We start from the raw sequence: 26775 nt of genomic DNA, 5'->3' as shown, positions 1-26775 counted from the left end.
TGCTTTTCATACAAGTTTCACACAAGACAGATACAAACTTTATAAGATTTATATATATCTTTTCCATGTGCGTTATTACCAGAAATCCCCAGAAGAAATCTCAGAGGAAGATAAATTAACTTTACTAGACCTTCAAAATAAATTGGTCAGTTTATATCGACACAAGGCTGGGGGTGCTTTTGTAAGATCCAGGAAGAGGTGGCTGGAGGAGGGCGAACAAAATTCTGCTTTTTCAGGCTTGAAAAATACAGATCCAAAACCAACTAAATATTAATGGCACTGTCTCTGACAATCCTAGAGAAATTTCAAAGTTTTGTGCCAAATTCTATACTAAACTGTACAACTCAAAATATAATGAGGATGTCTCAACACTGTTTCTCAATAATATTAAAAACCTAAAAACTATTGTTGTGGAAGATAGAAGTCTCTGTGACAGCCCTCTGACTGTGGAGGAAGTTTGTAATTCTATTTCTGCACTTAAGGCCAACAAATCTCCTGGCACAGATGGTTTAACTGCAGAGTTTTATAAATCATTTACTAATCTCCTGGCTCCGTTCTTACTGCAGGTTTTCATAGAAAGTATAGAGAATAACACCCTCCCTCCTACTCTTACTCAGGGTCTCATAACACTTATTTCAAAGCCAAACAAAGACTTACTTCTTATTGATAATTGGAGACCCGTCTGTCTGCTCAATAATGACTATGAGATTATGGTTTTAGTACTTGCTAACAGAATTAAAGAGTTTTTGGACACAATTATCGATGAGACACAATCAGGCTTTATGAGAAATAGACAAATTTCTAATAACATTAGACTGGTTTTAGATCTACTTGATTACTCTGATTTGGTATCTGACAATAGCTTCATTCTCTTCCTGGATTTTTAAAAGGCTTTTGATACAATTGAACATCAATTTATTTTCCACTCTTTGAAAAAATTTTGACATTTTTCTATAAAGCTATCAAAACCTGTTTTTGGCGACTGTCAAGCCTTTGAGTCGCCGAGCAGCTGAATAGGGGAATAATGTTGATGCGCCCGCTGTTTAAAACGTAAGTCAAAGTTCCAGGTTAAAACTCCTTTATTTGTTATCAAATCCTTAAAATCCGTAGAAAAACAGTGATCAAAAACATTCTAAGCTTGAGCGGTCAGCAAAAGTTGACTTCCCCCATCATCCACTCATTCACAAAAATTCCCTCGGGCTGTGAACAGGTGATATAGCAATCACTATTACTATTACTGACACCGCGTGACCCAAAGCTACGCCTATCCACAACATTCCGGCCCCTAATTATTCATTTTTACAGTAATAATTACACATCCAACACCATAACTCACGACACACACTTCATCACATCACAGACACACTTCATCACATCACAGACACACTTCATCACATCACAGACACCCAGTGAGACAACATAACATACTCAAAAGTCCACCAAAGTTATTTTCTCATTTCTTCTCTTCTTTTCTTCTGTTTGCACATGAGTCAGTCATAGGCCAGAGGTTACCAGCACTTAGCCTAAATATAGTCAGTCTGTGATGTACATCTCATAACATTAAAGTCAATTCAAAGTTAGTTATGTCACACTGTGTCAAAAATGTCATCGTCATGGGTCAGAGGCCTCCTGAAGAAGGCATATCTTTGTGACAGGTCTGCACACATGGCTGGTTGGGGTCTTAATCCAGACCTGACGCACAAGCCCCTTTTCATCTGGTGCATCTCCGGTGACTCTCCCAATGATCCAGGAACCACGAGGTGCAGAATCATCCACTATAAGGACCACATCTCCAGGAACAAAGTTGCGTTTAATCCTTCCCCATTTCTGGTGTTGCTGAAGTTGTGGCAAGTACTCTTTAGTCCATCTTTTCCAAAACCGGTCAGATATATATTGAACTTGCCTCCATCGTTTACGTGCGTAGAGATCGTCCCTCCGGAACAGGCCAGGTGGTAAAGACGGGTTGGAGTTGAGAAGAAGGAGATGGTTTGGTGTTAAGGCTTCCAAATCATTTGGATCGGTGGATTCCAGCGTAATGGGTCTACTGTTGAGGATTGACTCCACTTCACAAAGAGCAGTTTGGAGCCCTTCCTCGTCCAAATGCTGTGTTTGGAGAGTGGAATTAAGGACCTTTCTGACAGAACGAATCAACCGCTCCCATGCTCCGCCATGATGCGATCCAGTTGGAGGATTAAAGATCCATTTCACTCCCTTCAAAGACACAGCATCAGAGATCTTTTCCTGATTCCACTGTTCCATAGCTCGTCTCAGCTCGCGCTCTGCGCCCACAAAGTTAGTCCCGTTGTCTGAGCGCAGTTCTTGTACCTGACCTCATCTAGTGATGAAACGTCGTAAGGCGTTAATGAAAGAGTCAGTGTCAAGAGATGAGGCAACCTCAATATGTACTGCTCTAAATACCAAACAAGTAAAAATAACACCATACCGCTTTACAAGACTTCTCCCACGCTTCACTTCAAATGGACCAAAATAGTCTACTCCAACAAAGCTAAATGGGGGTTTCTCAGGGGTCACTCTGCTTTCAGGCAATTCAGCCATCTGCTGCTGGCCTGCAGCTCCATGAAACCTTCTGCAGGTCACACACCTCGACATGATGCTTCGAATCAAAGCACACACACACACCAAATCCAACAGCAAACGTAGCGGTGGGCGTTTCACAAAAACATCTTCATATGGTCAGAATCCAAACTGCGTTTAAACAGACAACACGGAGCACAAAAACACCGTTTACATACCACCGTCGTCTTCTCCTTATCTGTCAGACTAGCCGATTTTATGGGTGTAGTGGCGGCGGTGTGTGAGCTCGCGTCGGCGTTTATTCAGTGCTGATTGCAGGAGGCTCCATTGCCGTCGCACATTTTGCTGACAAATATTGACGACTGATTGGCGACTGTCAAGCCTTTGAGTCGCCGAGCAGCTGAATAGGGGAATAATGTTGACGCGCCCGCTGTTTAAAACGTAAGTCAAAGTTCCAGGTTAAAACTCCTTTATTTGTTATCAAATCCTTAAAATCCGTAGAAAAACAGTGATCAAAAACATTCTGAGCTTGAGCGGTCAGCAAAAGTCGACTTCCCCCATCACCCACTCATTCACAAAATTTCCCTCGGGCCGTGAACAGGTGATATAGCAATCACTATTACTACCGACGCCACGTGACCCAAAGCTACGCCTATCCACAACCCCTGTTATACAAGGAATCACCATAGCTGATAAGGAGCTTGCTGTCATCAGCCAGCTACCTGATGACACCACACTCTTCTTGAAGAATGCAAATCAAATCCGTCCAGCCCGTAGTGTTATTAGTGATTTCTCTGAGGCATCTGGTTTATGTCTAAATCTAAAAAAATATGAATTACTAGCAATAAAAGACTGCACTGCAAATGCTATCTGTAACATTTCTGTTCAAATTCAAATAAAAATTTTATTTGTCACGTACACAGTCATACACAGTATGATATGCAGTGAAATGCTTAGACAACTGCTCGTGACCTAAAGAAAAAAAGAAAAGGCCATGAATAAGATAGGAAATAAATATGAAAATTAAAAAGGGTAAATTTAACTAGGAAGGAATAAAATAAAATATATAAATTAAAGTTGAAAATAAAATAAGGCTACATTCACACTGCAGGTCTTAATGCTCAATTCCGATATTTTGATCAAATCTGATTTTTCTGTCTGCTCGTTCACACTACAAATAAAATGCGACCGCAAACGCGCTCTAGTGTGAACGCTCAAAGCGGCCCGCATGCGCAAAAGAAGGCGTCACACACAACGCGCTCTGTTTAGACCCAGAGCAAACAGTATTGTTTGACTGATGGCCATTAATATAAAGACTTCAGACTTTACGTTTCCCAATTTTTGCTTTAAGTTATTTTGTTATTTACATATGGCCTAATAATGATCCTTATTGCTGTTTTAGAGAGGAGCGGTGCTTCAAAGGCTATGCAGATTTCTGTCAGAATCTGCAGATTATACAGTATAAATAAAATGTTCACGTCGTCTTCCCAATAGTTTCACTGACATCTACACTGGGTGGACAGGAAGCGTTCGCGATGTCTTCTCGGGCGCCTTTCTGGAGGTGATAATTGGCATCTGTCTCTTGTCGGTGACGTAAAAGACGGATTTAATGCGACTTGATCGTTCACACAGCAGTCGCTTTCTAAAACATCTGATATGTATCGGATTCAGTACCACATACGAAAGTGACCCAGATCGGATTTGAAAATATCGGATTTGTGGCGTTCACACTGTCATAGCATGATCGATATGGGTCGCATAGGGTCAAAAAAATCGGATTTGATGCGCTTTCGCCTGCAGTGTGAACGTAGCCTAACTGTACAACAAAATACACAATACACAGTATAGAAATATATAAGAATGTATGAAGAAATATAAATATCATATACACAATAACAGCAGCTGTACAAGTATTAACTGGAAATGAAGAATATAATGACCAGTGTTGTGCAAACCACATTATTTAGTGTCTTGTGCAGTGCAAATATGCTTAAAGTGATTTAAGTGATGAAGTGAAAACAATGTCCAGAATGTCCAGTGTGTGTAAGAACCATGTGTAGGTCAGTACTGTGTGGTGGTGTGATTGAGAGACCGTATCACCTGCGGGAAGAAGCTCCTCCTCAGTCTCTCTGTGTTGGTCTTCAGGGAGCGGAATCACTTTCCTGACCTCAGCAGAGAGAACAGTCTGTTGTTGGGTTGGCTGAGGTCCTTCACGATCTTCCTGGCCTTGGTCCAGCACCGCCTGCTGTAGATTGAGTGCAGGTCAGGGAGCTCGGAGCGGATGGTGCGCTCAGCTGACCGCACAACCCTCTGTAGAGCTCGTCTGTCCTGCATGGTGCTGTTCCCGAACCAGGTTAAGATGTTTCCCGCCAGGATGCTCTCTATGGTGCAGGAGTAAAAGTTCCCGAGCACCTTGGAGGGCAGTTGGAAGCCTCTCAAGCGTCTGAGGTGGTAGAGACGCTGTCGGGCCTTTTTCACCACGGTGTTGATGTGACAGGACCATGACAGGTCCTGTGTGATGTGAACTCCGAGGTATTTGAAGCTGTCCACTCTCTCCACTGGGCACTCGTTGATGACGGGGGTCTGGTAGTTCCTCTCCTGCTTAGTGCTGAAGTCCACTATCAGCTCCTTTGTCTTACTGACGTTTAGAAGGAGGTTGTTCCTCTGGCACCAGTTCTCCAGAGTCCTAATCTCCTTCAGGTAGGCCGTCTCGTTGTTATCAGAGATCAGGCCCACCACGACGGTGTCGTCAGCAAACTTGATGATGGCGGTGGAGCTGGTAGTGGCCACACAGTCATATGTGTACAAAGAGTACAGCAGGGGGCTCAGAACACACCCCTGGGGGGCTCCAGTGCTGAGAGTGGTGGAGGCTGAGACATGTCCGCCCATCCTTACTGCCTGTGGTCTGCCAGTTAGGAAGTTGGAGATCCACAGACACATAGATGAGCTGAGTCCCAGATGCTCCAGCTTGGTGGTGAGTGTGGAGGGAATTATGGTGTTAAATGCAGAGCTGTAGTCTATGAAGAGCATTTTAACATAATTCCCCCTTCTAGTGTCCAAGTGAGTGAGTGATGTGTGGAGGAGATGAGAGATGGCATCGTCTGTGGAACGATTTGGACGGTAAGCAAACTGTAGTGGGTCCAGTGTGTCTGGTAGTGAAGAAATGATGAAGTCTCTGACCAGGCGTTCAAAGCACTTCATCACTACTGAGGTGAGGGCTACAGGGCGATAGTCATTGAGAGAAGCAGGGTGGGGTTTCTTCGGGACAGGAACAACGATGGACTCTTTGAAGCATGTGGGGATCACCGACTGAGATAAAGAGATGTTGAATATCTCAGTGAACACAGGAGCTAGCTGGTATGCGCAGTCTCTTAGGATACGACCTGGGATGCCGTCTGGTCCTGCTGCTTTCCTGGTGTTCACTCTCTTGAAGGCTCTCCTTACTTCATGCTCGGAGATGACGAGCACGTTTCCGGTGCTGGCAGTATCTTCCTGTCTGCAGTTATTAGCGCCGCTAGCACTAGCATCGTTGGAGTCCTTAGCTGCAGTCACGGCCGCGTTCGTCATACCGGTTGTTGGTGCTTTATAATCCGTTATTGTCCTTAGTCCCTGCCACAGGCTCCTAGAGTCACTCTGTTGGAGTTGTGACTCTAGTTTCCTCCCGTAGCGCTGCTTCGCCTCTTTCACCGCCTTCCGCACGTTATATGACGCGGCTTTGTACGGGTCCATGTCCCCCGTCGTGAGTCCCGTGTTGTAGGCAGCGGTGCGGGATCTCAGAGCGTCGCGGATGGTTTTATCCACCCACGGCTTCTGGTTGGGAAACGTTGTGATAGTCTTTGTCTCCACGGTATCATCCGCTAGTTTCCCGATGAATCCCACAACCGCTTCCGTAAACACGTTGACGTCATCGTCGGAGCTGTTTCTGAACATGCCCCAGTCTGCGTCATCGAGTGCGTCCTGTAACGCGGCCACCAATTGATCCGTCCAGCGCGCGACCTTCCTCTGAACCGGAACTTCCTGTTTCAGCCTTTGTTTGTATTTTGGCATGAGGAAGATGGCGGCGTGATCGGATTTGCCAAACGGAGGGCGGGATTGTGCCTTTTAGCCGTCCTTGACCGTAGTGTAGCAGTGGTCCAGTGTCATTTCACCTCTGGTGGGGCAGGTGATGTGTTGATAAAAGTTCGGCGCTGCGCGTTTGAGGTTGGCGCTATTAAAGTCCCCCATCACAATAAGCGCAGCATCCCAGTGTTGTGTCTGGTGCTGTGTGAATGCCTCATACAGCTCGCATAAGGCGGTGACCGTGTCCGCTTGTGGTGGAATATAAACGGGACTTATAATGACAGATGTAAATTCTCGAGGTAGATAAAAAGTACGACACATGATGGACAGTAGTTCCAGATTTGGTGTGCAGGAGCGTGTGAGAGGAACAGCGTTTGCACTGTTGCACCAATTGTTGTTCACCATTAAACACACGCCGCCTCCCCTTGACTTCCCCGAGTCCCGTGTCCTGTCCATGCAGTGAACCGAGAAGAACTTGGCCGGCTGGCTTCAGCCATGTCTCGATGAAGCAGAGGAGATTGCAGTCCCAAATGTCTCTCTATCCTGGCCCCGAGGTCATCAAGCTTGTTCTCCAGTGACTGGACGTTGGCGAGCAGGATGCTAGGCAGAGGTGTGCGGTGTGCACGAGCTCTCAGCCTGTTCCTGACGCCGGCTCGTTTCCCTCGAGGCCGTCCTTTGTTGTCCCTCAAGATCTCACTCGGCCAGCTTGGATCCGGAGTCAAAAACTTCGAATTGTGAGTACATTGTTATACCAATAGAAACAAGAGTGTCTCTGTCATACCTAATGTATCCAATGGTGATGATTTTGCCGATTTAGAAACGCTGAAAACTAACTTAAAAAACAAAGACAAAGAAAAGGTGGTCGGAGCAGTCGTGACGGCAGCCGACCTCACCGGCGCCATCTTGTTAAACAAGAAGTCACATACCCAGGACTGTTAATATCCAAAGACCAAAAGTCAAGATGCTCGTCAAACTTCAATCCGATTATACAAAAAACATGAAAAAAGTTCAACCAGTGGCTGCAAAGGAATTTATCTCTGAAAGGTAGAGTGTTAATTATTAAAGCTGAAGGGATATCCCGACTGGCATATGCTGCTCTCTCCTTACATCTGGATAAGAAGATTAGTAAAGACATTGACCGCATGCTCTTTAATTTTATATGGAAAAACCATAACAACAGAGATATTTTATTTCTTTTATTATCACTTTTCCTGGAAACCTGGATCCAAAATGGGATCCTATTGGTGGCTCAGCTGGTTAATAAAGGGGGAGTACGACTTACTTACAATGAATCCCTTACACTATATAATTTTCCAAGCAGCATTTGGGAATTCTCCATGGTGCTTGGTGCCATACCCTCAGGTACTTTAATGTTATATAAAAACACTGACAGGTCAATATCTACCTCAGTCACTCTCTCTGATCCAGCTGAGTCAGCAGTGGGAAAAATCTGCTTTTCACAGGAACTTGGTAACAGCAATAAGAGAATACGTAGTTTATTCCAAGAAGATATCGTGTCTCTCCCATATATATAATATCTTACTGGAACCGACATGTTCCAGATATCACCTGGAAGACAGACTGGATGAGCCCATAAATATCTAATTGTAAACAAGGTGAAGGAGATCTCATGTAAAATTCTTCATAAATGTTACCCAGCCAGTCACTATATGTAAAATTGAAAAGAGACATAAATACTAATTGCACTTTCTGTGGGGATCATCCAGAAACTGTGACACATCCTTTTTGGTACTGTTCCTCTACACAGAGATTCTGGAAGGAATTTAACAGTTTTGTTATTGTCCATATTTTAAGGGAGTTTTCTTAATGATGGGAAAATGTTCTATTCTTTTTCTTTAAGTTCTCCAGGAAGAATGATAAATGTTTTTTATAATAAATTTTTTCATACTTTTAGCTAAATTTTTTATCCATAAATGTAAGTTTATTAATAAAACACCATATTTCTGCCTTTTTATAAGGATATGGAATTGTACATACAATCAATATCAGACTCAACCAACAAAAAGGCTCACAGAACAATATTTATATATGCTGATTTTTTCGTGTACTCATATGATAATTTATTTACCCCTGATTTGTATGTTCATGTTCTGTTCTTTCGTAAACTTCATCTGTTTGTATGTTGTATACTTATTGTGTGTTCAATAAAGTTCAATTTAAAAAAAAAAAGTACATTCTAAATGAAGCTTCAGACGTCACTAAACACGTGACTCTAGCCAAACGAATCAAGCCTGCACACGGTGCTTCTGAAGCAGCGTGTTGATTAGTGATGCTAAATTTGATTCTTTTTACTGAATCGAGTGTTAATGAGTCACTCATCAAAGTGAATCGGATGTGTTGAGTCATTTGATTCACTGAGTCAGTTGACCAGAGAGTGCAAAAATTTTACATTTTCACTCAAACTTAATTTGTTTCCCTTTTCATGTAAATCCCACTGCTAAGATGAATGATTAAAAAAAACCAAAAAAACCCCAACTATTTTATAGAGAACAAAGAGCAAAAACATTTCTAAAATTAAGCAATTTCTTATCAAAATTGCTTAATAAACATTTATTTTGTTTATTTGTATTTTATTAGTATTTTCCTTAAGTGTGTCAAATATATATTTTCTCATCTAAATGTCCACTGCGCTGTGAGCCAGGGGGCGGTAATGCGCCTTAACATTGGTTGCCAACCAAGAAGAAGAAGAAGCTGTGAGCCACGAGGGAGGGGGTGAGCGAGTCCTGAGTGATTCGCACATCACTAGTGTTGATCTTTTTCACACACGCACCGGAGCGTCAGCTTCAAGCGGACCATCGCTACCTCTCACATCTAAAGGTAAGTGTCAAGGTAACTTTGAACTGAGTTCAGTCAATCTCGAGTTTTTCGAAGTTTTCTGAATGAAGTTTTCTGTTGCTCTCTGTGAGAGGAGACCGTTAAAGACGAGGCTCTCCAGAGTGTAGCAAAACAGGAAACCACAGCTGGGTGTGTGTAAGTGTGCAAACGAATATATTAGAAGTGCAAGTGAGCCACGAGTAAAGAAAGGTCAAGTTTCGTGAGTTGTTTTTCTCAACACTGATCACGCGCTCAACACTCTACACATACTTGCATCACACGCGCGCTCTCGAGCATCAGTATCCGGTTTTTCAGTCTGACGTCACTAGCCGTGTCTGGACCTAAACTCCGCTGCAGGTCCATATATAAAATCGATCACTGTGGCATTACTGAGAGTTGAAAAACTGTCTTAAGTCTTTCATCTTTAATAAAATGATCAGCGTTCTGCTCTACCAGGTGTAACAATTGAGTTTAACATCCAGGCATCCATAAAAACGGAATTTATGACATTTAACGGAGTTAGAAGTAGTGATGGGCAGATGAAGCCTCATGAAGCACTGAAGCTTTTCATCCAATTGGTTCACCCCAACGCGAAGCTTCTTGAAGCTTCATTTGCTCTAGCAGGACACCTACTGGATGTAAAAATATTAGTTGGCATGAATTTGAAGAGTGTGGCATTTTGCACACAGCCTGTAAATGTCAACAACAAAAGGAGTGTGTAAAACATCTATATTGTAGTGATGGCAGTATACTGTGTATATTTATGCTGGCAGTATGGAAAATTATTATTTGGAAATGCCTAAAATGGAAATGATCATATGCTGTGAGGTGAGGTGTGGACAGTGGTTGTGCTTTTGTAACATTGAGGCAAGGACAGTGATTAGTGTTTAGGGGACACATCATTGGTTTTTATTTAAAAACAACAGTTTCTCCACTGTGGCAGGTCGTAGGCGATTTCTTTTTCTGGACAATATTTCCCCTGCCTTTGAAAACACTCGCTCACAGGGCACAGATGAGGCAGGGGTACACAGGTATGTCAGTGTTAACTTATATAAGTGAGGGTAGACATATTTCTGTCTCTCCCAGTATTTAAGGGGGTCCTCCAGCCTTCCAATATTTGGCTCCATCATGTACCGTTGGACCTCAATATTTGCGTCTGCTGTCACATTTTGTGTCTGTGTCTGCCTGACACTCTCATCCAGGCGACGCCGCAGGTTGTTACCTAAACAAAAAGGAGAGTCTTATGAGATACTACCAATTCAATTTTCAATTCAATGTTATGTCTATAGTGCCAAATAACAACAGTCGCCTCACGGCGCATTATATTGTACAGTAGATCATACAATAATAGATACAGTGGAAAACCCAACATTCAGTTTCTATAAATGCAACTAAAATGCAATAACAATGGTACCGTGGGAAACAGCCTCAACAGATTGTGACGTTGATGGCTGTGGTGGTGGTGTGGAGGAAGAGGTGGTGGAGGCCCTCATTACAGAAGCACATTCTGCTTTCAGTCTTTTTTCTGCTTTGCTAGCTCTTGCAGGGCTGAGAAACCCGAGTTTTCTGAACCTTGGGTCCAGCAGTGTCGCAAGGAACATAATGCTCATGGTCTGTATTTTATCTAGCTTCTCTCTCAATAGCATCCTAAGCTTCTGAGCCAGGGAAGATCCAATGGATGGTGGTTTTTCCATTTGTTCATTGAGGCAATGATCCAGCATAGTGAGCAAAGGTATGACCTTTGACCCAGACACCCTTTTTTCCTGAGAGAGCTCAGTGGTTGCATCGTTAAATGGTGCTAGGACAACCAGACACGCTGAAATTATACCAAATTCCTCAGATGACATAGGCCACTTAAGAACTTACCTTTGCAGAGGTACTGCTCCTGAAATATCCCATGATCTTCCTGGGCTTGGCTCGGATGTCAGAGAGCTCAGGGGTCTGGTCAAGGGCCTTCTTCACCACTAAGTTCAGGGTGTGAGCTATGCATATGGCATGTTTAAGTCTTAGCTCCCTTGCACAAGCCCCCATATTGGCAGCCCCATCTGTTACTAGGCATGTGACTTTGTCAGTAATTGCCCATTCTGCCATGAGTGAGCCTTTCACCTGTGCAATGTTTTCTGCAGTGTGTGCATTAGGAAAATATTGCACTCCTAAAACAACGGTGTTTAATGTGCTGGACTCATCAGCAAAATGGCAGGTGACTGCAAGATAGGCCTCTGTGTTGATGGAGGTCCACAAATCTGATGTCAGACTCACAGCTGCTGCCTTCTCAACGCTGGCCTTAGCTTTCTCCTTCATCTCCTGGTACCTGGCCTCCACCATGACTTTCAGGGCCTAAAGGAAAGTAAAAACATTTTGTTCTAAAGTACGACGTGGCTGTGAAGCAGTGTGTAGTGTAGCTACACACTGAGGCTTTGAGCCTCAGTCCTGCCTGTTCACATTTAACTCTGTAGAAACGAAATCTTCACTGCTTTTATGACCTTTTTAGTGGGGAGAACATAGCTAGGATTTAATGACTTAACAAATCTTTTGAATCCTTTGTCCTCCACAATGCTAAATGGCTGGGAGTCCTCAATCACCATGCTGACCAGGTCTTCATCTATTTGAGATTGTTCTCCTGAGGAAAGACAATAAAAACAAAGCACAAATATAAATATCACACACGTAACTTATAACAGTTGTATAATATTGTTATATCATTTAGTAACATTACTGCATGCTATATTATCATTGGATTTGATGGCTCACCTGGTCTTGCTCCACAATCGGTGTCCCCCTTATTCTCATGCAAAGCTCTGTAGTGCCTAAGCATGGATGAGGTGTTGTTGTTATATCCCAGCTCCCTGGCACATAGCAAACACTTCACCTTGTACAAAAGTACAGACAGCTTAACATATTTTTTATTGCACCATCAGTATTATGAAAATACATCTTCTGTGGAAATTTACATACCTTGTTGGGAGATATAAGCTCAAAATGTTCCCACACAGGGGAGGATATCCTTCTCTTTGTAGCTGGCTCCATTCTCTCCTGACTTTCTCTCCTCACTCTCCTAAACCTCTAAACTGTCTCTAACTCTCACTAACCGCAACTCTCCATCAAACGCCCACATTTTGAATGGGGTCTGAGGGGTTTATATCGCTGTCATAGCTCGCGGCAAAGTTCGAGCCGCTTCCTGAACCAGTCACGTGGTACAGCCGGGCAGCGAGGCTTCGGACGTCATCATTTTCAGCTCCTTCCATAAATGAAGCAAGCCTCGATACGCGTGTCACTACCCGATCCGTACCGGAAACCCGATCGGTACCCCGCATGCGCAAATCTTACGTCACTTCCTCTCTTTGCCAACATTGCGACATTCAATATATTTGAATGATACGGTTAGCGCCCAGTTAGCTCATAGCATTTCTCAACAGCTCTGCCTCCTTTTCGACTGCCCGGGACATTTAAACAATGGATAATTCGTATACAAAGAAATTCATGCTTTTCTCCTCAACAGAGAGTGTCCCCCGATTGAGCAACAGCGCCGTAAAATAAGAAGAATGGCGCCTAATTACAGAGTTAATAATGCAGACTTTGTAATATCTCACGTGTAGATTCATCAGCCAGATTAAGTGTTTACTGACAATTGACAGTGATAGCGCACATCATCATCACTATTCCAACAATCCTCTCCTCACAGACAAGCATAAACACACTCGACTATCGCTAAATCAGATTTAACACACGTTTGTAATGACGATAATTCAGTTTATAATAGGGTTTATTCGCTCCGTCAGCAGGTGGCGGTATCCTCGTACACTGGGGAGTAAACTGCCATTAAACGAACAGAAGAAGAAGAAAACATCTGCACATGCGCGGTACGGATCGGGTTGACCCGATTTGTACGGTCAGACTTTACACACGCGCAGTAAGGATCGGAGAGTCCTGATCCGTAACTTTCTTTTTATTTTTCGTTTTTGTCTACATTGTACTGAAATGCTTCATTATTGCAAACATTTTAAGATATACTTGTTATTCTTAACATCTTAACAGATACTCTGACCCATAACTATCGTAAAACGCTACGACCGGAAGTAGAAACCTTACGCGCATGCGGGGTACCGATCGGGTTTCCGGTACGGATCGGGTAGTTTTTTTTTTTGTTGTTTTTTTCTCTTTTTTTATTTTATTTTTATTTTATTTTTATTTTATTTTTTGTTTTTTTAATACTTTAATTAAATTTATGCACATATTACAATCTCTCGTTGGGAGACAACATTTGTGCAACAACATCTCGAAAAGGTTGAATAAGAAACCAAACGAAAAAAACCCAAAACCAAAACAAAAAAAACAAAACAAAAACAAAACACATATATACATATACATAAATATATGAAGGCCATTTTTATGACATATAACAGTTTCCTTTCTGCGAACACTTTAACATACATGTGGCTTACTTAGTACACCAAAAACACAATCATTAAAAGGATAGAGATTGAGTCCCATTGTCGCATATCAAAGCAGCCTCTTTACATGAATCCCTCAGTAATTCTAAAGATGACAAAAAAGATTTTAATTCAATTTTCAATACAGTTAGGGAAGGTCTTTTACTTTGCCATTTGCATTTGTGTATGTGGTATTTGCCCATAATTATCACCACCTTGTGTAGCATGGACAGTTCCTTAGATGGATCACCATTATTAAATAAAACTTGTGTTAGAGTCAGTGGGGTCATCCCATCTATTCTTATACTCAACCAGTCTACTAGATCTTGCCAGAAGTCAGTTGTTACTGAGCAGGAAAAAAACAAATGATCAATACTTTCCGCATTTTGTGAACAAAATCCACATGGCTCTACCTCAAACCCAAACCTTTTTTTAAGCATTTCAGCTGCTGGGTAATATCCATTAATTATTTTAAATTGCATTTCTTTGACTTTGGGGGGGATAGGCCATTTTAAAAAGTGCGTATATTTGTTCGTTATTTTAACATTACTCCCTTTTAGTTTTGTGTTACTGTTAAAGTCGTGAAATAATTTGTTTTTAAATATCTTGTTCATGGTTTTATTATTACAGTTTTTATCCGTCAAAGGAATCTGGTTTAGATGTAAAGAAGGTAGACTAATATGTGCCTTAGAGTAATACAAATAACCTTGAATCAAACTCAACAGAGGTAAGGGGATTGCCTTACAAACCTTGTCATATTCTCTAAGGGAACACTGAATGTTAAACTTAGCATTAAAAACACCCACTGAGAGAAACTGACCCCTTTCATCAAGTAAGTCTGTTATAAAGATTATGTTTTTTTCAAACCACTCTTTAATAAACAATGACTTCTTATTAATTGTAATTGTTCTGTTATTCCACAAGGTGGAGCAATGTGGTGAAAAGTTATGGGCAAACACCATCTTCCAATAAGACAAGACCTGCTTATGATATTCTGACAGTTTCACAGGCAACTTCAATATATCAAAATCACATTTCAGGAGAAAATCCAACCCTCCCATCTTTTTGAAAATATTTTTTGGGATATGGAACCATATGGAGTCAGGTTTCAAGAGGAAGGCTTTTATCCAGTTTATTTTAAATACTCCAACCATTGATTGAAAATCAATTGACTTTATACCACCTTTAGCGTAATCTTTGACAAGTTGTGATTTTTTAATGTAATGTGTTTTATTGCGCCAAATGAATTGATAGATTATAGAGTTAGGGTATAGGGTAATGTATAGTGAGTATGCTGGATAAACCATCTTTGAGACGCCCTCTGATTTGGATAATAGATTGTGTCCAAAAATTGTAATATCTCTCGTCAACCAATGATTTAGTGTTTTGGACATGCCATCAATTTTGTCTTTTAGGTTTTTTGATTCTCTAGTGTTTATTACGGATCGGGTAGTGACAACGCGCTTCGCGGAAACGCCTCCTCCATTACTCGACACACGCTTCAAAGCCTCGATACAGAACGTCACATCACTAGTTAGAAGTTAGCAGGGAGTTAGCTCGCTAGCTTCTATCTAAATCCAGTATGTCCTGACTGCGGGGTTTTGGAAACAAATTAAAACGTACAACTCTGTTATCACTTCCAGCATAAATGAAGACAGGAAAATTAACAGCAGTGACGTTTGTAGGGTTACTGAAGTTTGGCTAGCTGGTATATAATGATGTGCTACGTGACCGCTAGCAACACAGCCATGTTAGCATAATATAAACAAGCTAACTTTTTTTCCACTCGATAAAAGTTAGTGTGAGTGTACTCGGTGGTCAGGAACAAATGTAATCGCATGGCAGGATGCTGTAAAACGACCAAACTTCAGCCAGGAGAACAACTGAGATAATCCATCCTAGGGCTGGGCGATATGACCCAAAATTCATATCTCGATATTTTTTAGCTGGATGGCGATATAAGATATATATCTTGATATTTTTTTTAAAGCCATAAGTTGAGAACAAAAAGAGAGTTCTTAGTCACACTGTGTCCCAGATGTCACACGGGCACTTTTATTTACATACAGCGTAGATGTACATGAAGAAATTACTTAAAAATAAATTATCAGCATTTATTAAATAATCATGGTCCATAAATAAAAGAAAACAATGTTGTTTTTGCGCATAACAAAAAACTCACAATTGTGCAGTCAAAATGTAAACTAATAGACGCTGAGCGTAATAACAAAGAGACAGATTTCACAGCTGCACCACGTCTCTGAACAGGTGCCATTTGTGGTCCTTATACACACACAGTACGTATCACTCCGCGAGGCTCCTCCCCGGTAGCCGTAATCCTCCGACAATCCATCAAGCGGTGCAGCTCCGTAGCTTAGCAAAGTCATATTAAAACATTTTTTGACAGATTGCTGAGCGCTGTGTACCACATAAAATCGGTTCGCGGTCAGTAAGCACAACCAGAATTCATACATAAGGCGCACTGACGATTTTTGAGAAAATGAAAGGATTTTAGGCCGTGCAGCCCCTCCGGGCTGCATGTCGTTAGCGCGGTTAGCTCGCTAGCGCGGTTAGCTCGCTAACACGTTGACGCCGTCCAGCCCCACGCACGGTAACTCGCTAACGGAGATTTTCCGCTTTCATCTTGTCATTGCCTGCAGGTGAAGCAATGAGGGAGGCGGAGTTGTGTTCAGTGAATGAGAGGCGAGGCAGAGTAACATTGCGTAGAGACAAAAGTGGACGAAAGAGAGGCAAACCTGCGGCTCCACAAGTATAATTATAACATAACATAGACTATATCGATATAAACAATATTGTCACATCTTATATCTCGTATGAAAATATATCGATATTTTTTAAAAACTCGATATATCGCCCAGCCCTAATCCATCCACAATACGAGGTTAGTCATTCATATACTGCTGTATGGGCTGGGCTGTAGTTACATCCTAAGGTTTTAAAAACTGAGCTTAAATAAATGATTAGCGGTAATAAAAGCCGAGGGAGGTCAACAGTGATCACTGAATGTTTTAGGAGCTTTTTGAGATCAAATAGAAGAAAATACATAACATTCGTATATTCGTATACCTTCGTATATTTTATTTATATTGTCTCTGTATTTATATATGTGTGTGTGTGTGTGTGTGTGTATATATATATAATATTCTGTAACTCTGTAACTTCTGTCGGTGCTGTGCTTTTTTGGAAATCGAATGTCCCAGAGGAACCCACCCGAGGGATTAATAAAGTTCTATCTAATCTAATCTAATCTAATTAAACATGTTAACAACACAAAAGCCATATTAAACGCAGACTACTTTAGGCCCGGAAGTAGGATTCGTCCCGTTATCACTTAACAATCGGATTGTACAATTCTGGGCATCACGTGAGTTGCAGGCTTTACCATATAACGGAAATCTCCATTGTTCTGTAGCAGTGGTTCTCAAACGTTTCACCTTTACGAGCGACATCAAAGCACAGTAGTATAGGCAGTAGCGGTTTTTGATACGGGCGATTTTCAATTTCGCTTCACAACTAAAGTGTTCAATTTACTTTTTGTGCACTCAAATGGAGTCAAGTCAACCAGCGCAACCTCTGGCCAAGTACCATAGCCTACAGCCAGATTAACTTGTGACACACACAGTAGCGGTTTTTGATACGGGCGGTTGCCCGTATGAAAAAATAGTGGTGGAGGTTAGTTGTCTTTGCTTGAGCACTGATACCTGCCATTGCTGGCATTGAAAGATGCAATGCCAGCAATGCCAGGTATCGGTGCTCAAGCCTTTTGTGTTTGTTTCCAATAAGTTTCCCACCTCGGGAAACAAATGTGTTCTTTTACTTGTCAGATGAACATATGAGACACTTTGACTCTTCAGTGCAGTGTGGAGCCTAACAAAGATCTGTTTTGTGTCCCAGCTGATCAGCAGGAGGAGAAGAGTCTGACGGAGCAGCAGAGGAACATTTTCAGCTACTTGGACTCAGCTCAGCCACTACAGAGAAAACAATGAGCTCAACACAGAAGGTGACAGACAGAGCAGGGCGATATGACCAAAAATATTTATCACGATATACGTTTGAAAATTTGCGATAACGATGTAGCTGATGATATAATTGACACTAGACAAAATACTTTACAACTCCACAAAAAACACGGTAATAACGACGGCCTGCTAGCATGTCCTACCACAAATAGAGTTTGTTGTGTATCTGACGTACGAAAGCTAAACCAGTTCCACACCACTGAAGTTGCAGCATTTTTACAAACCAATTCTGGTTCATCTGTTTCATTCAACGATCCGCTTTCACCCTTCTAATTCTCCGTCACCGCCATGTTTTTTCCTCCATGTGCGTATGAAAACAAAAGCACTGCGCATGCGCGTTTTACCCATATTCTATCGTGATATTTCATTTTCTTATCGTTGCCCAACATTATACCGGTATTACCGTCAACGGTATGATATAGCCCAGCCCTACATGAAAGGCACCCTGATTGTGCACTAATCACACATTAAAATGAGCAAAAGAGGCAAAACTGTGTGCCAGAGTCTCGGGTCAGCGTTTGTTTTTATGTCACAGCACCAGAACGATTGCAGGTGCTCATAAGAAGTTACCATAAATCACCACCTTTCATGGTCTCAGCACATCGACTCTGTTATTAAGAAAATGGGACAAGGCATAGCTATGGCTATGAAATGCTCTTTCTGTATCACTTCTTCAATTATGAAAGATGTCATTAATGCACTAGTAATGTCTCATCTGGAGTATTGTTCAATCATTTGGTCAGCAGCTAATAAGACAGATCTTAACAGACTTCAGTTAGTCCAGAATAAAGCGTCCAGATTAGTATTAAGATGTTCATGCTATACTAATATTGATAAAATGCATAATCAACTTTCTTGGCTTCCTGTACAGACTAAAATATTCTATGGCTTACTTGTATTTATAAAGAAAGCAATTCTCTTAAAGACACCACATTTATTTCTGCTCAGCTGCAGTATCCAGATGAAATACATAATCATATTACACAGTTTTCAACAAACTGCAATTTAGTAAATGCTCGAGTTAAAAGTAACTTTTTGTAAAACTGTTACATTTAGAGCAACTTTTAAGTGGAATAAATTGCCTTATAAAATTAGAGAATTATTCAAACTATTCAAAACTTCAATGAACATTTAAAAGCTGATTTAAAGAGCTTTTAGTTGTTGTAAATATTGTAAGAGATGGTTTGTTTTTTAAAATTGTGTAATGTGCCTCAATGTTATTGATATTATTATTATTATTGATTGCTTATATTTTAACAATTGTGAAACTTCACTGTGGATGTAAGAGCCAAATCATGTTGATATTTTGAATCCACTTTATTGTATAATATTTTATGTGATTGTATTTGACGGAAGACGAGCAACATGGAAGCTAATGGGGTTCTTTTTGAATAAACAAACATAAGATTTATTATCGCTGAATAATTATGTATAAATCTATACAAATTATAGAAATATGTAATAGGAAACAACACTATAAAATAAATTATAAAATAATATAAAAGTTTGCGTCTGTTTATGTGATTGTGTGTGTGTGTGTGTGTGTGTGTGTGTGTGTGTGTGTGTGTGTGTGTGTGTGTGTGTACAATCACGAGGGATGGGCATGATTTTAGTGTTTAAACAGTCATGAATTATTTTTAACAGCAGGTTGGATGTAATGTGTTAGAACTACCAGCAGGTGGGGATAAGAGACCTTTAAGGTGTTTGGTGCCACACTCCACCTTCAGGTTTAAAACTAGTGTTAATGGAGGGAGTTTGAAGGTTGAGTTTGTTCCACGACTGCATTTCACTCACTGCCTCTGTTTGTATCTCTGTCACTGCAGGACCAACATGGAGCCAGAAGTCAGCGCTCTCAGGAGGCCGACAAACCTCACAGAAGAAAGAGAGAGAAAAAACACACCTGTGACGAGTGTGGGAAGGATTTTACTTTGAAGGCTAATCTAAAACGTCATCAGGTCATCCACACTGGAGAGAGACCGTTCAGCTGTGATCAGTGTGGCAGAGCTTTTACTCACAGTTGGAACTTACAGAAGCATCTACTTACCCACTCTGGAATTAAGCCATACAGCTGTGACGAGTGTGGGAAGGAGTTTGCTAGGAAGGGTCATCTAAAACAGCATCAGGTCATCCACACTGGAGAGAGACCGTTCAGCTGTGACTTGTGTGGAAAGTCTTTTTCCTTGAAGCGTTACCTAAAAAGACACCAACTCATCCACAGTGGAGTTAAAGCGTACAGCTGTGATCAGTGTGGCAGAGCTTTTAATTGCAGTAGCAGCTTACAGAGGCATCTAGTTACCCACTCTGGAATTAAGGCATACAGCTGTGACATCTGTGGAAAAACTTTCAGCCAGAGAGGGTTCCTAAATAGACACCTACGCATTCACACCAGACATGATGTGTACTGCTGTGAACAGTGTGGCAAATACTTTGCTACAGACACACACTTAAAACGACACATGTTTATCCACACTGAGGGACGACCTTATAAATGTGACCTGTGTGAGAAGACTTTTAAAGCTCCACATTACCTGAGACTACACCAACAGATCCACACCAGAAAGAGACTCTACAAGTGCAGTTACTGTGAGGTATGTATTTATATTGTTATCTTGTCATTTTAGCCTGACTGTTTGGAACAACTCTGCTCATTAAACTGTGTTAGCATGTTAGCAATTCTACTGCATGGAAAAGCAGCTCTGAGTGATTATTCAGATTTTCATGTCAGTTATGATTTTAGTATTACTGTAGTATTATGGTGGTAGTATTGTAGTTATTGCAGCCCAGTAAACTGAGTGTGTTAACTGAAACAGTCAAATGTAATTGGACGTCTGCAGAGATGCTCTTTATTTCAGGCGACGTTCAGGATAAAAGTGTTGAAGGACTGACTTACACTGTCTTTGTGTCTTTGTTTAGAAGCAGAGCGACACAGATGGATCCAGTTCTCAACCCTGTCATCACTGTGGTGGTGGGAAAGACTTTCGTTGTGACCTTTGTGGAAAAACTTTCAGTCAGCAAAAGACCCTAAAAATACATCAACGTAGACACACTGGAGACAAACTGCAATACTGCAAAGAATGTGGGAGAAGCTTCACCACACCAAGTGAGTTAAAAAAACATGAACTGATTCACAGTGGGGTTAAAAAGCACCTCTGTGATCAGTGTGGGTCATCCTTCACCACTGCAAGGGAGCTTAAAAGACACAAACGAGTCCACACAGGAGAGAAACCATACAAGTGCAGACACTGTGACAAAAGCTTCTCACAGTCAAATGGTCGTAACAATCATGAACGTACACACATGGAAGGAAACTACAGCTGTGACCAGTGTGACAAGAGCTTCAGGAATCTCAGTTCATACTCCACACACAAACGATCCCACGTTACTAATAAACTGTTTCACTGTTACCAATGTGCCAAAACATTCACTAAATTATCTGCTCTGTGCAAACATCAGCGTGATCACTCAGGGCTGAAATCACTCCCATCACTGGATCACAGTGAATCTGAAGAGACAGAAAGATCCTCTGGTTTCAGTGTCAGACTCAAAAAGCTTGAGATCAGGCTCCACAGAGTTCAGATAGAATCATTTAAACTTGTGTTGAACTGAACTGGTTGCTGGGCTGAACTTCTACATAATACAGATTTACATGGGATCTTATTTTCTGTCGTTTTACTGAGTCAGTTTTGTCCTTTTTTCTCTGTTCTGGTTTTGCTCGTCTATAAATAATTGAAACTCAGTCAAATAGTTCATTGTTCTCCAGCAAAACGTTTTGGAAACTCATGTTTAACCTTTAAACTCTGACATGTTTTAGCACACAAGGCTTCATCGGGGAGTTCACTCATGATTGGACCATGAGAATAAAGGTTTTTAGTTCTTTCAAAGAGAGTCTTGGAGGTTTTTGATGTTTTGTTTTTTCTGAAATCACCTGAAAGAAAAACTATTTTTCTTGCTTTATGTAGTGTGGAAGTTTTTAATGTTTCTTTCATCTGTGATGTTCTTGAATGTGTTGACATGAAGATGGTACAAATAAACTGTCCTTTTAGCTTCAGCTCCTAATTTATTCATTATTTATGGATGTAGCACAGCAGCAGTTTCTTGATTAACACATGGAGGGCTCGGGATCTGATGGTGTCATCTCCCTAATTTGCCCACTGCGTAAATCTCACTCTTTGCCCAAGAAATTGAAATAAATCTTGTTTCCCTGCTGGATAGTGATCCACTGTAACTCTGCTCCTCCTTCCTATTTAGGATTTCTGTGACTGAAGTAAAATTCCCTCCATCCATCACTCATCCCATCTAACCCAAAGTAAAATAAAGTTTTGCTCATCTTAAAAAAGTAACATACAAACAATAACTATAATACAGAAAAGGGCCATTAGATTAATAAATAATGTAGGGTACAGGGACCATACAAATGCACTCTTTGTCAAAATGCAAGCTATCAAATTCCAAGACTTGGTGAAGCTTAAAACAGCGCAGATAATGTATAAAGTAAGAAATAAATTGCTTCCCAAAGAAATCTGTAAATTGTTCATAGAAAGAGAAGGTGGGTATAACTTAAGAGGGAAATGGAATTTAAGAATACAAAGTGCTAGAACAACTTTAAGAACTATGTCTATCTCAATTGCAGGAGTTAAATTATGGAACAGTCTAACAGAAGAAATAAAAGACAGTCAAAACATAAAACAGTTTAAAGTAAAATATAAAAACCTAATTTTAAATAAGTATAAGAATGAAGAAAACGGGGTTAACCCAGGACGGTAATGTTGCTGGTAATGGTGTTGCGGTTCTTTTTTGTTATTTTGTTTTGTTTTGGTTTGTTGTTTTTCCATAACTTGTGTATCTGCAAATATACACATTTTGTATTTTTCATATGAAAGAAACTATACTGTGGTGGGGCTTGCTAATTTCTTGTTTTGATTTATGTATGTTATGTTTTGTTTTACTTCATATGTTTCATATGTTGTTTGTTTAATTTAAGACAAAAAAAATTAAATGAATGAGAGGTAAAACTTGAGGGGGTAGGGACAAATAAGTAAATACTTCAGCCTACTCCTTTTCAAACAAATAATGGAATGATATTTTGTAATGATTGTGAAGGCACATGTTTGAAATGTTTGAAATAAAAATGAACTGAACTGAACTGAACTAAAAAAGCATTACAATAATGGGCATTACCAATGCAAACTGAATAATACAGAAGATGAAAGAATAGACTTTGATCAGTTAATAAAGCTCATGATCTTGATTCATTGTGGCTGCTACACAGATACTTCTGGGTCACTTCTCTCAGTTAGGAACCTTCCTCACCAAAACTGACTGTTGGACCACACCCCTGGTTTCATGAGAAGTTGTTTCAGCCATGATTTCTCTTCCTGTATTTCAGAGTAAAGACTGAAGTGACAAATGGAAACATGTTTAAAAAACGCAATGTGAGAGAGACGTTGAGGTCCTTGGAAGTTACCCTGGGTTTTTCTGTCACCCTGCTAGATGTTACACACCTTGTTATTGGACTGATTTCTACTGCTGGACTACTCCTGGGGAGAGTAACAATACTCTTACTAATTAGCTCCCTTTCACACCTTTGGGGATATTTATTTTTGTGCTTGCAGCGCTGTGAGCCAGAACAGCGAGAGAAAAACCTGCAACAGCGACGAGCCGAATGCTTAAGTGAATCCCAGCAGCTGCACATGTGCTACGCTGATTTAGAGGATATATTTGCTCTTCATAATTCATAACTTCATAATTACACCCTGTGTAATTATGAAGTTATTGAGCTGCACATACTTTACGACCTGCTTAAGTTCGAGGTCACAGCGTCTGTAGAGCAGCTGGAACATAATGAAGTCTACAAGGTTAAAGTTTTATCTTCACTTGTTGTTCTCTCTGCTGCTTGGTTTGATGGATCTGAGAGCTTTTGTTTTTATTACTGTTATTATAATTATCATTAATATCTTTAAAAGCTTTAAAATAGTGTTTGTGTTTTGAAAAGTTGATTTAAGAATTGAACAGAAACATCTGTCATAAAAATCGCCCAAAGGCACGGAGACAAACTCAAAGGATGCAACCTGTAACTTTCTCTTCCTTCATGTCAGCACCATCATCGATTATTTATAGTAAATGCATATAGCAACAGTAACACTTTAGTTTGGATTTCATGATTTCTGTAACTGGAAAATATTTTGTTTAAAGACAGAAGTGACTGGGTAGTTGCAACATTAGAGTGAAATATTTAATAGTCTAACAACAGCTTAAATGCTGTGTTGAAGCTGTCGTTTCAGGAGGAGAGAAGCTGCAGAGAGGCGTGTAAGACTGCAAGTCTGCTTCCTGGTCCCAGCTCTGGATAGTCATATTTTAGGGGGTTTAATAAATGTGTCCATATTTCTAGAAATGAGAGCTGCTCCATCCAAAGTGGGATGGATGCCGTCTCTCCTAACAAGACCAGGTTTCCTCCAGAAGGTTTGCCAATTATCTATGAAGCCCACATCGTTTCTTGGACACCACTCAGCCAGCCAGCAACTTAAGGAGAACATGTGGCTAAACATGTCACTCCTGGGGCCCGTTCTTCGTACCTCGCTAAGTAGGCTAGCTGGATTTGATTGTTGACGATTTCACGTGATCTTGGATCGTTCGGTTCCCCGAAGCTCATCCGGGACTTGCTGTCATAGCAGCAGGGCCGTAAGCATAAACCTGCTCGGGAGCAGGCTTACTTTATGTAAACAGGATTAGATCGCGGCCATGCAGGTATGTCCGCTTCATTTATACGAAAGCAACAGCGATATTCCACCACTGTTTCACCATAAATAAATAACATCAATGTAACTAAAGACAATGCAGCACTTGATCCATTTATTGATTTCACACAGATACATACAGGTCATTTCCTAAAAAAGGGAAATGTACTATTAACATTCTATTACATGTATGTGATTATTACAGATGTAATTCATATTTCAGAGCAGTAATTGCAAATTACTTCGTGTAATCAAGATGAGAGACCACGGCTATAAAAGCGAAGGTGGATTTGGGAAGTCTGTCGCAGCCATGTCCTGTCCGTATACGCGAGCCACCCATTGCGGAAGGTGCAAGATTGATAAGGAGAGTCCTCAGAATTCAGCGTATATTGCGGGATAGACAGGATCCTTCAGCTCAGCGTGACACTGTGCTCATTGAGAGATATCGATATTCCCGTGAGGGTATTATTTACTTAACCAACTTGTTGACGAGGGGGTGCAGGACCACCACCTGTCTTTTTTTGCTCTGCCCTTTTCTTGGTTGCTGTTATAAACAAACAGATTATTTCAGGGTCTCTTTCCAAGAAACGAAAAGCAATATAAGTGATAAATATTACCATTCTGTAGAATATTCTTATATTTCACTTTTACCTCTTCCCATGTTCTAGTGGGTCCTGTTGTGGCTCTAATGTGAAAGGGGATATAATATAACATATTATAATATAATGTAATATAATATTGGATAATATAGTGTAATATAATAAATCTACCCTACCGCCTACTGGTGTTGGCCAGAGGGGCCGATGGCGCGATATGGCAGCCTGGCTTCTGTCAGTCTGCCCCAGAGCAGCTGTGGCTACAACTGTAGCTGCTTCCACCAGTGTGTGAATGTGAGAGTGACTGAATAGTGGCATTGTAAAGCGCTTTGGGTGCCTTGAAAAGCGCTATATAAATCCACTCCATTATTATTGTTATTATTAAATTACTTACGAGTTTAATTTGTCAGCAACTTTCTGCCAGCCCTCTCTCCTTGCTTTTGCAGCCTTTGCAGTGTTCCCTTGCGTTCTGATTAAACTCTGAAACTCCTGAAATCCCTCAATCAAGAGTTCTTGCTCTGCTGCCGAAAAATACCGAGCCGAGCGCGCTCCGTCGACATTTTCGCCGACCAATCAGAGGGTTGCCGATCAATGTTTCCACTATCGATGCGTAGCCCCTTTTACGACACCCAGTGATGTCACATTACTGCGTCCAGCTGTACTAATCGTCAACAGCAGGTGTGTTCGGGGAACCGGATTAGCGAGCTCACGGTTAGCGCGATGGTTTGGTCTTGGATGTGTCATTTGATCTTGGATGTAGTGAGCGACGTACGAAGAACGGGCCCCTGGTCTGTATCCCAATTCAGGGTCTGCAGCCTTAAAGGCCGCATTTTAAGGCCGATTACGTCACAGCAACGCGACAAAGGCTGTTCCAATTCAAAGGCTGCTCGAAATGCGGCCCTCAATGCGGCCCTCAAATGTGTCCTTCATTTCCCTGAATTTTAAAGATGTGTCGGTGTAGACTTCGTGGCCCAACATATCCCAGATTGCATAGCGCGGCGGTCGATGTGGATAATTTTGCCGAAAAAAACGGTGGAAGCTGAGCGGCCAAAGAGTAAACGTTTAAAAGTAAGTACTGTTATGATGTCTCAACAGGACCTGGAAAAACTAGTCCATGCATTCATCTTTAGTAGGCTTGATTACTGTAACAGCATCTTTACAGGTCTACCTAAAAAATCAGTCAGACAACTGCAGCTCATTCAGAACTCTGCTGCTCGAGTCCTCACTAAGACCAAAAAAGTGGACCACACCAGTCCAGCTCTGAGGTCTTTACTCTGGCTGCCTGTCCGTCAGAGGATAGACTTTGAAGTTCTGATGCTGGTCTATAAAGCTCTGAATGGTTTAGGACCAAAATACTAGTGATGGTGATATAAAGCCTCGTGATGAACTGAAGCTTTCATCCAACTGGTCGACTCATGGTTCGAAGCATTGTGATGATTCATTTGCTCTACTTCGCCATCAAGTGGACGATTCAAGTGAAACAAGCTCTGTGATTATAATGATGTGACGTGTAAACCGCTAAACTGAATAAATAAATTGTTTTCAT

The 26775-nt window shown here is 41.1% G+C and overlaps 1 protein-coding gene across 5 annotated transcripts in view; it reads left to right on the top strand.

The window, feature by feature from the left end:
• The window catches only part of LOC309714055 (uncharacterized protein), a 99696-nt gene that overhangs the window by 56612 nt on the left and 16309 nt on the right, over window positions 1-26775 (top strand). For 2 of the 5 annotated variants that reach the window (XM_082546132.1, XM_082546131.1), the window contains exons 4-5: window positions 19855-20487; window positions 20813-22106. In XM_082546132.1, the coding sequence (XP_082402258.1) occupies window positions 19855-20487; window positions 20813-21505 (1326 nt within the window). In that variant the 3' untranslated portion in view covers window positions 21506-22106. Of the gene's footprint in view, window positions 1-9302; window positions 9433-17774; window positions 17881-19722; window positions 20488-20812; window positions 22107-26775 lie in introns of those variants that run through there. The other 3 variants (XM_082546135.1, XR_014278791.1, XM_082546133.1) reach the window with 3 other exon arrangements.

This window comes from Aulonocara stuartgranti (assembly GCF_965226115.1).
Source record: "Aulonocara stuartgranti genome assembly, chromosome: 9".
Classification (NCBI taxonomy): Eukaryota; Metazoa; Chordata; class Actinopteri; order Cichliformes; family Cichlidae; genus Aulonocara; species Aulonocara stuartgranti.
Note: the sequence above shows the minus strand (reverse complement) of the source record. Positions and strands in the feature narration are given on the sequence as shown.